An 11,766-nucleotide genomic window follows, 5' to 3' on the forward strand; every position below is an offset into this window, starting at 1 on the left:
AAACAAAAAGGTAACAAAAGAAACACGATAAATCAAGCCATGGAAAAATAAACACACAAATAAAGTTAAATGAGTGCATGTATACATTTTTTCACTTGTGCTCAAACTGGGTCTTCTCAAATCTTTGTGAGGCACCTGAACCAGACTACAACTCAAACAGAGCCTGAATCATATCTGTCAAAGAGAGAAAACAAAGACTTTAACAGGAGGTAGGAGCAACTAATCATGTCATACAACTCCTTACTGGAGCTTCTATACAAAAACACACACTACTGCACAGCTCAGAGAGGTATAGCGCACCTACCTTAGGATACAGTTTAAAAAAAAAAAAAACCTGTTTTACTTGTTACTAAATCTAACTTGTGCACGGAGTTTACTACCCAAAAGTATGCATGTCTTATTGTTTACATTAGAAAAAATAAAAATTATAGACACTACCAAATTTTTCTTTTTTTAAATATGTATAATAATATTTCATTAGGATGTGAGCAAAGTTATTCAGGACTGGTTTGATGTGAAATGGTTCACTGTAGAGAAACCTGCCAACTCCTTTATTTACGGGGGTGGTGAGAGGAATCACAGGTCACGAGGTCTGCAACACAAATAGTAGTTTACAGCCCAGCCCAAAATAACCCGTGATCCAACGTGCGCGTATATATAATAGAATATGTATATGATATATACATCCTGATGGTAAAACGTGTGTACCTTACAGCCATGGATGGATTAAACACTGTTTCATGATAGTTTTGAGGTACGCTTTTGGGTTAAAACAGTGTTTGAGATAGCAGTGCCAGGCAGCATATTCACAACTATTTGTGCCTCAAGAATATTTCACATCAAACCACTCTGAATGACTTCAAATCACACCTGAATGACCGCAATATTAGTGTGCATGTAAAAACACACACACACACACACACACAGGATGACTGCCTGGATCTTAGTAGACACCAAACATGAGTCCACCTGCATGACTCTTACCTGGATAGTTCATGCTTCTCTTTAGCATCCTGAACGAGTCTGCAGTAAGTGTATGGATTTCGTTCCTCAGTCTCCTACGGCCGTCCAGGGTCAGATGCCACAGGCACGATTTCCTCTTCCCCTCTCCAGTCACCTGCTGTGGGGTCTTCTTGAAGCTGTTGCTAAAGCACAGATTGTGGCGGATGGTGTTTTTCCAACCATCAGGAGCTGTCAGGAAAAAAGGGAAGTGCTCTCTGGAAAACAGTGAACATCCATGAGATCCATGGTGGAATAACTTCCAAAGGCATATAAACAAGAAGGGCTTTAAAGTGGATATACAAGTTCAAATTTCTGCATAATTAATCAAAGTGTCTTAGAGTGGTTTGATGTCAAATATGGCACTCTAGAGAAACTGACTTAGTAGTGAGTTACCAAAAGCAAACATTTTATTAAAAAAAGAAAAAATTAAGAAAGAACAGAAGACATAGGTTTGCTGATAAACTGAAGAGATAAAACAGCTATATTTGTGTTGTAGACATTGTGGAAATATAAAGGCCCTTGGAGCTCAACAGCATGTGCAATAACAGTAAAAGAAATTGAAAAATGTACTTCTGTTGCCGGATCAGCATTTCTCTCTTGGGATTCACATGTGGAGAGTTGGCAGGAGGCCCAGTCAATAGCTAATCTGCACAGAGCCCCACCTTCATTCACCTTGTGAAGTTGTAGATCTGCTGGACGTTCAGGCTCCCAGTGCGGCTGCTGCTCAGCGCCATGGCGATGAGGATGCAGTAGTTGACGGGCGGCCGAGGCCACGCCCCACTCTTCAGGTTTCGGCTGTCCTGCAGGACTCTCTGGAGTCTTCGGCTCTGAGCCAGGCCAAGCCTGCGTGACGATGGTTCCTTGGGGGCTCTGCCCTTCCGAGCACCTTTCACCTTACGGCAGATCGGCACATCCACAGAGGATGTGTCATCATCTGTCAGCTTGAGCAGCAGAGGGGTTGGGAGAGGTTAACTCACAATTACGAGAAATCCACTCAAGATACAAAACTATTTCAAGCTACTAGTTTGTGCCGGAACAGTTCAATAAAAATTATTTACTCACTTTCCTTTACACCAAATATAGCCAATCAACGAAGACATGTTTGTTGTCCAAAGTTCACTTCTTTGGTTTAAAGATAATGTAGCTGACAAGTAATGGGGAGGATTATATAGCAGTGTTTATAGGAAAGTACACTCAGCAGCCATCTTTGCAACGCTGCCAGGCAGTTATTTCCAGCCACACAAGACCAGACTCCCATCTCTTTGAATAGACCAACAACAAACCCCCCCCTCAAAACTGAAGGTCAATTTACTGTTTTAAAAAAACATATTTGAGGTCATTGGTAAACTCTAACAAGAACCTCAGAAGCAGGTTGTATTTGGTAATGCACAAAAAATAATTGATAATTGGGCATTGATAAGAACTGGCATTTTACCTGTCAAACACTAACTGGGAAAGGAACCAGACTGCAAGTCTGGAGGGTATTTTGCAAAGCAGGATTTCTCAGTTAGCCATATAGCTTAAGCTCACAGTTAAGGACTGTCTCTCGGCTCTTTTCCTTTTGGACAGGCTTCACTTTGGGCTCAAGTTATCTGACTAAAGTGCTTTGTGAAATACCTCCCTGGACCTCTGGGGCCGAGATCAGACTGTTAAAGGAGTGGTGTCTTTTTAAAGCCTCACCTGATATTCACTTGAGAGAGAGGTGTCATGTAGTGACTCATCCAGGCAGGCCTCATCAGGCAGTGGAAGGAGGTGCACCTTTCGTACAGGTGCAGGCAGGGAAGGACTTGGGACAGGTGTGTCCATTGACAGTTTTGGGAGTGACTGCTTATTGGCATCAGGGTATTTTATGGGGCAGGCTAGATTGGGGTTCACCATCAGCCACAGACTTGGCTGTACTAGAGATTCTGTAAGTCAAAAGTTAAAGAATTATGTTTATTTATCTTCAGGAGTGCCCAAGTGAGGAAATGTGAAAAGCAAGGGCGGACGATACGACAATGTGTCATTATTGTGGCAAATTATGTCACAGTCCTTTTCCTGAGTACATTGCAGGTATATTATATTGTCATATGTTGTTGCATATCAGAATATTATCAGTATTTCTAGTACATTCTTGATGAAGACTAGCTGTAAAGAGTGAGAAACTGTTAGTGCTGGGTCACTCCATGAAGAGTGCCATTTGAGTCCACAACATTAGATGCCAAGTATTTTTTTAAGCTTTAACATGGCTGTGTAGACCAGGGATGCCCACGCTTTTTGCATAGTGGGGCTGAAGTGAAAGATTTGAAAAGGAAGGGAAAAAAAAAAAAAAAAAAGCACACAAATGAAGTTATTTAGAAGTATTTTATAAAGCTATAAGAAGATGTTACTAAATACTTCAGAAATATAGTTTTTAAAGGACAATAATAAGCCTTAATACACTAAACAGTATACAAATATGTTTGTTCTCTTGGGTTGGGTTAGGGAAATTTCTGGTTAGCCAAATCAAACGTCCTTACTGGCTACATTTTATAGTAATGACAATTATTTAAAATGTCATTAAAAATATTACTGAATAAAAGTCAAACTTTTACTCAGAAGTATCTATTTCAACATTAACAGTACATACACTATATTTCCAAAAAGTATCACTCACCCATCCAAATCATTGAATTCAAGTGTTCCAATCACTTCCATGGCCACAGGTGTATAAAGTCAAGCACCTAGGCCTGCAGACTGCTTCTACAAACACATGTGAACAGGTCACTCTCAGGAGCTCAGTGAATTCCAGCGTTGTACCATGACATGATGCCATCAGTCGTGAAATTTCCTCACTACTAAATATTCCAGTCAACTGTCAGTGGGATTATAACAAAGTGGAACTGATAGGTAACGACAGCAACTCTGACACAAAGTGGTAGGCCATGTAAAATGACAGAGCGGAGTCAGCGGACGCCGAGGCGCATAGTGCGCAGAGGTTGCCAACTTTCTGCAGAGTCAATCGCTACAGACCTCCAAACTTCTTGGGCTAATCTGAAGGCCACACGAACAGCGCGTAGAGAGCTTCATGGAATGGGTTTCCATGGCCGAGCAGCTGCATCCAAGCCTTACATCACCAAGCACAATGCAAAGCATCGTATGTAGTGGTGTACACTTGACTGTCTGCATTGCGCCAAGTGTAAAGTTTCGTGGAGGGGGGATTATGGTGTGGGGTTGTTTAGGAGTTGGGCTCGGCCCCTTAATTCCAGTAAAAAGAACTCCTAATGCTTCAAAAGACTAAGAGATTTTGGACAATTTCATGCTCCCAACTTTGTGGGAACAGTTTGGGGAACAGACCCTTACTGTTCCAACATGACTGCACACCAGTGCACAAAGCAAGGTCCATAAAGACATGGATGAGCGAGTTTGGTGTGGAAGATCTTGACTGGCCTACACGGAGTCCTGACCTCAACCTGATGGAACATGGATGAATTAGAGTAGAGACTGCGAGCCAGACCTTCTTGTCCAACATCACTGTCTTGACTTCACAAATCCGCTTCTGGTAGAATGGTCAAACATTCCCGTAAACACACTCCTAAACCTTATGGAAAGCCTTGCCAGAAAAGTTAAAGCTGTTATAGCTTGCCTACACTTGCCTCAAGTTGCATCAAGTGATCTCAAATTGACTTGCTTATGTGGTTTATGACACTGTATGACATGTTGGAACAGGAAGGGGCCAGATACACCATGACCGTGCACCAGTGCACAAAGCAAGTCCATAAAGACATGGATGAGCGCGTTTGGAAGAACTTGACTGGCCTGCACCTCAACCTGATAGAACACCTTTGGGATGAATTACAGTGGAGACTGCGAGCCAGGCCTTCTTGTGCAACATCATGTCTGACCTCAAAAATGCGCTTCAGGAAGAATGGTCAAAAAAATTCCCATAAAACATTCATAAACCTTGTGGAAAGGAGTTGAAGCTGTTATAGCTGGAAAGGGTGGGCCGACATCATATTAAACCCTATGGATTAAGAACATGTATGCGTGTGAAGGCAGATGAGCGAATACTTTTTGGAAATATAGTGTATATAACTAACATTAAAGCATTATGTGAAGTAAAACAGACAATTTTAAGAATTTCTGTCTGTTTAGGTTTTCCACCCTCTCAAACCTTAAAAATCTCATGGAATGACCCTGATGTCACATGGTGAGAAACGGTGCAGCAACAAGTCGCTGTTGGATGTTAGCCCATTATGGCACATCTTAATTTTTCATCCTGGTCTTTATTATACGGAGCCCCTGAGGTGACATGGTGATTAGTTTTAATAAGGTGTGGGCATGAATTACTATATTGAGGTCATGAATTAATATATTAAGGCCAACGGTTTCTTAATATAGTTTAGTATAGTGGCCCCAATATAAACTGCTAGAAATAAAGGTTATGTGCAGGTGCATTTTTTCATTCATGAAGATGCAAACAATGAAAATGTATCCTCAAAAGGTACAACAGTGGCTTTAAAGTCCAATTGTGTGCCTTTAATAAGCTTTTCCCAGGTGAAAAGTTCTTACTGGAGATGAGACAGGGTGTGTGGAGACGATACAATTTAGAAAATATAATTCCAATGGATTATAGTAGTTATGTTCCCTGACTAAAGGTGCTGAGATGTACCCTTGAGGGTCCCACCCCAGTGCCAGTTTAGTACCTTTATTTCTGAGAGTGTAGCAAACTGTGGCCTTGACATAGTAACTCACTGCCTCAATACATTAATATGTACAATATATGTGGCTATGCCTTATTAAAAATGAATCACCACCTTAGGTACTCCATACTATCACTTTAAAAATCACTGCATTTTTTTTTTTTAGCATTTTCATTTTTTTTTTTTATGTGGCACTTTTTATGTACCGAGAAGGCCTTCAGATATCGCGATATCAGCTTTGTGCCCTATCACCCACCACTGGTACTCGTCAGTGCGCACCTGTACAGTCAGCAGGGGCTTGGTCCACCTGGCTCGTGTGGTCTCCTCCAGCTAAAGACCCCCAGGAGAGCCTGGCGTAATGCCACTGTGCCAGATACTGCTCACTTCGTTTGTCGTCTGTTAAAAGTTATTGCACACGTTAACTCCTCAAAGCAGCTGGTCTTCCGTCGGTTTTAACGTTTGAACCCACGTGTTTCGTACCTTGACAGAACTGGTCCGTTGTCGTCGTCAGTTTAATCTCCTCGTTCATGTCCCAGTCGTGCAGCCCTGTGGTTAAATGGAGGTCGAGGAATTTCTCTCTAGTTTGAAGCTGAAGAAACATTTTTGCCCCAGTTGTGTTCTACACGGTCAGTTTCATGTTAAGAGGGGCATCCCTGACCCTGCTGTCTTATGCGAGGAAACTGGTCTAGTCAGCCATAAAAGGTGAATATACGTCGTTGAGCTCGTGGCTACAGGTGCTCATAATCAGCCAAACGAGCAAACGAGACTGGCTTTCTGTTCCACCTTAAACGGAGTGGCAGTTCCATTCTGGCGCCTGTTACTGCTGCACCATTTAAGGTGGAACGGAAAACTCGAACAGGCGGACAGTTTCAGCTCCGTGAAGAGCAACACCGTCTGTAAATAATCCTCAACCTCAATACTTCTGATAGTATTTGCTGAATGGCCTCCTCTGGTAACAGTGAGGCCACGGCACCCATTAGGTGGGTCAAAGCGAGCCTGGCCTGGGCAAGTTTGAGTATGTCGTGGCGCGGCTGGGCTGCCATTTAGCCCCAACTCCCAAAAATACACTTAAAACTCAATATAAAACATGCAGCCATTCAAAAATGTGTCGACCCATCTCAGGACTAATATCTCGTTCTCTGCTGGGTTTCTTCGCTGACAGTGGCGACTGTCAACAACAGGGCTGAACAAAACTGCTGAGTTTATCGAAGACTTGGCACAGAGTAAGGCTAGCTAGCATCCATGCTAACAGGGTGACGACATCAAGGGTTTTATATTAATGTATTTATAATATATTTTTCGATTAATAATGCGTTCAGTCTATGATTGGGGTAAAAATATTGAGAGAACATTTCTAGGAATGGGAAGGAGCAGGTGACGCTGACCTAACTTGCTCTTGAACGTCTCACTCTTCTGGAATATTCCAGATATTTGATGGCGGTGACGGGGCTGAGTGAATGTTGTGAGTATTATTTAGAGATGAGATGTTAAATTAACTCACACGTTAATACTTTAGAAGTGTTTTAATAATGATATTGATGAGAGGTTATTAGGAGGTGGGGCGTCAAAAATATTTTATATATAAATGGGTTTTGTACAGTGGTGGACAGCAACTAAGTAAATGTAATTAGTTTCTGTACTTAAAGTAGTTTTTTCGTGTATCTGTACTTAAGTATTTCCATTTTGGGCGACTTTTAACTTACACTCCTCTACATTTCAGAGCCAAATATCTCACTTTTTACTCCACTACATTATGAGAAATCTGTCGTTTCTTTTGGTTTATCTGTGCATAAAACAACATGTCAAAGTGAAAGAAGTGTGAAGCAAGAGCACCAACCAGGACACAGCGGCTTTGACCTGTTGGTCATACCGACCCAGTGCAAGCACACAGTTCAACATCAGCGCAGCAGCGCAAAGCTTTGGGAGCAGGTGCGTCGACCTGAATGATGGAACTAACCTAACTTTGTGTAAATAGACCACAATATAGAAATATGTACACACATGCAGTCGTGACTGCCGTGTCTTTTTTTCTGAATTTATACAAACACTTTCATTCTATACTAAATTAGCTTGGGCTGGTTTATGTTTATGAACTGAGACCTACAGCTGCAATATAGTAAAGGAAGCCTATTTGTGAACTTGGGTTGAAAGCAAGTTTTTATTAAACTTGTAACTAAGTTACAAATAAATCTTAAACTGAAACTTTGCTCGCTTGTAAAAAGGCTTTCAGAGCCACTCGGTTCTACCTGATGAAAACTGTTTGCCTTCTGTGTTTTGTGACTCGCAATCACATCATTTTAATAGTGCCAGACTAATTAATGACGTTCTATTAAAAGACTGGTTTACCAAGAGAGACACTGGAGGATTTTCACCTAAAATGAGTTCATGAAGCGAGTCTTGTTACAACAACGATAACAGGACAGTCATAATTAATCGTTTAGTACTTTTACTTTCGATACTTAAGTACATTTGAAGGCAAATAGTCTTGTACTTTTACTCAAGTTGAGGTCTAGAGTAAGGACTTGTACTTTTACTGGAGTAATATTTACCTTGGGTATCTCTACTTTAACTCAGGTGCATGATTTGTGTACTTCGTCCACCACTGGTTTTGTAAATGTTTGAAGTTCTGAAACATGGACGTTGGGCGATGGGAAGGGCACTTTACCCGTGTTTAGAATTACTGTTTACTTACTATGGATGTTTGCAAATATAATGACGGTGGAACAAAAATAGCACCTCGATCATGGAATCAGCAGAAAGTCATCAGATATAGAATTTTTTTTGTTGTTGTTTTTAGTGTTTTTGAAATACTTAAAAAATAACCCAATGCATTTTCAAGACAGAATGCTTTATTGAAATGATTATCAGCTTTGAGATACTTATTTTGGGGAGAAACATATATAGAGGAAGAATACTCTTTTTATTAGGCTTTTATCATAATATAGAAATTAACAGTACCCTGTTTGGACTCCTGAAATGTAGATTAAATATGAAAGAGCTTAACTTCTTATTTTGAAAAGATGTGTTTAGGGTCTTTTATGTTGGCTTAATCAATGGCACATGATAATTCACCCTCTGCATACCCTATTCTTGAAGCGTATGTATGTATCTATATGTGAAAAGACTTATAGTTGAGTAATTGGCCTGTTTTTGATTTCATGCTAGCCTGATGAAGACCTGTTAGAAAGATGCGCACATCATATATTTAAAAAGTGTGCACATGCCAAAAGTGAATCTCTGAATGTGAAATGGCTCTGTTTCAACTAGTTGACATCACCGTACTGAGAATCAGGCAGATTAGCAGAAAGAACATGGCCAAAGACAAAATGACTGTGATGACCACCATCGCTCCACTGCGTGCTGGGAGGCCTTCGTCAATTCCGTTGTAGTCAAACACTAAAAACAGACCAGATGAAAAGACATCAGTTGAGTTTACCTTTTGTCTCATTGATTCCTTAAGGCAGCTGACGTGGAATCCTTTCCCACCAGGCAGAAGAGAGAAAAATGCTTGGCAGAATTTTTGGCAGCGGTACATCAAAACAACCTAGTGTCTTGAAATAATGAATTTTCTCAAAATGCTGACTTAATATCTCAAAGTAATGACTTATTTTCTTCAATTATTGTCTTATTATCTTAATTATTGGCCTTGTATTTTAAAAAACTTAAAAAGTAATTATTTTAGGCATAGTCAAAATTTCCAGACACTAAATCATTAGTTTAAGGTACCAAATAATTTTTTCAAGGAAAAAAAAAATCATAATTACCACATAATGTATATACACAGTCGAGTCACATATTATGACCACCAGCTAATATCCAGAGTAACTGCCATGTGCAGTACAGACAGTGGCTAGATAGGCTGGGAGTGACTCAATTAAGTCCTAGAAGGTTGTCACAGTTATCTGGAGTCATGATGACTGCAGTGCATCTCACAGCTGCTGAAGAGTGTGTGGGGGAGGATCCATAGAGCAAACATGACAGTCGAGGTGGTCCCACAGATGCCCCATTCGGGTTCAAGTCTGGGGAGTCTTGGTCGTGCTCTTCCAACCATTACATTTACATTTATGGCATTTGGCAGATGCGCTTATCCAGAGTGACTTACAGTTGGATCATTTTTACACAGATAGGCGAAGGTGGTGTTAGGAGTCTTGCCCAAGGACTCTTAATGGTGTAACGCAGGGTGCTCACCCAGGTGGGGCATTGAACCCCAGTCTACAGCGTAGAAGGCAGAGGTGTTGCCCAAACATTGGTTGGTATAGTGTAGTGGGTATTTCTAGCCATGTGGCATGTCACTTTGTCTTGCTAGAATTGGCCATAATAATGTGACTTGACTGTGTAATTATTTTGACATAGCCAGTATTTTTTTAAAAATTATTTTAAGATATTAAGTCAGTATTTTGAGATACAAAGTACAAATTTGACATGCCGTATGCAGAGAAGGAAAATGAGCTTACATACAACTGGCAAACACTTAAGTAAAAGGATAAAATAATAGTTGTCAATAAAATAATTATAAAGAGTTTTCTTCTTAAGTTAAATGTCAATCAGCCAAAATGTTTGCTACTCCATTTTTATAGGTAACAGTTTGTCATACAGTGTCAGGAACCAAAACTATGTAAATATGATACTCTGTCCAACTGTTGCTTTAACCACTTGTTAAATTACCTCTTCTTGTAGTTGCCAGTACGTAGGAACTGTTGGTTGCTCCAATCTTATAATGGAACCTGAAAATAGAATGTAGCTGATTTATTGGAGCCAAAAACACAGATTTGCGTTCACAGAGTTGAGTTATCCAATGCTAATCAAGTTTTCATGCACTCACTTGTACTCTGTGCCATTGGTGAGGTTCGTCACTTGGTAACCAAGGTTTCTGCTGAGCGCGGCTGATCCAGCAGTGCTGATACCATTTGTGCAATTAACCGTGAAAATATTGCTCAGAGTCTCTGTAGGAAAAAAATTAGACGGTAAAACTTCAGTGCTCAGCTTCACAACACAGCAAAGTGTTCAACAGAAGTATTTGTATTCAGCAGTTACAGTTACATGTACATATACACGTTACATCAGACAGTGACATGTGAATGGACGTCTGCATTTGCTCGTAGCTGGGGGTGAGCGGATCAATCCTGAAGTATCAGTGTTGTTATAAAGTTACATCCTGTTTTCGACTACCAATACATACTATTTCAGCAATACAATGTTTTGTACCAGCAGTATGTACTGATATCTGGTAGCAATACTGTTTTCTACTGGTAATACTATTACCATTTACTATTTCAGAAACACATACTATTTCTACTAGCAGTATGTACTATTTTCTATTAGCAGTACTAACTGTGTACAACCAGCAATGCATAGCATTACATTTTCTGTAAGCGATATATATATATATATACTGTTTTCTACTGACAGTACATTTAGTTTTTTGTTAGCAATACATTCTGTTTTCTACTGGCAGTACATGCTGTTTTCTATTGACCCCTACATGCTGTTTTCTATTAACAAAATGTACTGTTTCCTGTTATTAATACATACTGTATTCGTTTGTGTTTACGTTAAGGTACTCCAAGTCCACACTCTGGCCTGAATAGTTACAGGGAGGGAGGCTGAGCAGCAGAGAATCTGGGAAACGGCCTGTGAGTACTCCGTCCTCAGTCGTCAACACTCTGAGCACAAAATCTGCAATGCACATGTTAAATACACAAACCGTTTATGAAATATGTCTCTGTTCATTTGTAAGGAACAATATAATGCAGCTTATCATACCTTTGAAACTACTGTGTTCTGACAGATAAATTCACTCAATACAGCAATAACTAGACCGTGATACCCTGTAACCTGTCCTGAATATAACCTTCCTTCTTTTCTTTCAGAACTTGCAGTGAATGAAAAACAGCAGCTTGTTGTGAATTCTGTTGATCTGGAGTTCCTCCATACCTGCATCGATCAAGGGGACAAATCCCCCAAGGATGAAGAGCACGGCTAGCATTTCTGCCCTCATCGCGGTTCTCTGTTCAGTGCAGAGAGTCCTTGGGAAGAGAACGGCAGGCTTGGAAAGAACACTGGCATAGCAGGATGGAGCAGGTGGAAGGACCAATCGGATAGG

The 11,766-nt window shown here is 40.5% G+C and overlaps 2 protein-coding genes across 2 annotated transcripts; both read right to left on the minus strand.

The window, feature by feature from the left end:
• Window positions 1-94: 94 nt before the first annotated feature.
• Window positions 95-6,376, minus strand: foxr1 (forkhead box R1). Its single transcript, XM_017697369.1, has 6 exons — window positions 6,144-6,376; window positions 5,943-6,059; window positions 2,683-2,909; window positions 1,675-1,943; window positions 985-1,217; window positions 95-174 (listed from the first exon to the last, which is right to left on the minus strand). The coding sequence occupies exons 1-6, from the start codon at window positions 6,262-6,264 to the stop codon at window positions 146-148; spliced, it is 996 nt and encodes a 331-aa protein (XP_017552858.1). The 5' UTR covers window positions 6,265-6,376; the 3' UTR covers window positions 95-145.
• Window positions 6,377-8,492: 2,116 nt separating this feature from the next.
• zgc:194948 (uncharacterized protein LOC796981 homolog) lies at window positions 8,493-11,703 on the minus strand. Its single transcript, XM_017697381.2, has 5 exons — window positions 11,598-11,703; window positions 11,196-11,339; window positions 10,486-10,606; window positions 10,329-10,387; window positions 8,493-9,059 (listed from the first exon to the last, which is right to left on the minus strand). Exons 1-5 carry the CDS (start codon window positions 11,659-11,661, stop codon window positions 8,923-8,925), a joined length of 525 nt encoding a protein of 174 aa, XP_017552870.1. The 5' UTR covers window positions 11,662-11,703; the 3' UTR covers window positions 8,493-8,922.
• Window positions 11,704-11,766: the final 63 nt, after the last annotated feature.

This window comes from Pygocentrus nattereri, chromosome 23 (assembly GCF_015220715.1).
Source record: "Pygocentrus nattereri isolate fPygNat1 chromosome 23, fPygNat1.pri, whole genome shotgun sequence".
In the NCBI taxonomy this organism is placed as follows: Eukaryota; Metazoa; Chordata; class Actinopteri; order Characiformes; family Serrasalmidae; genus Pygocentrus; species Pygocentrus nattereri.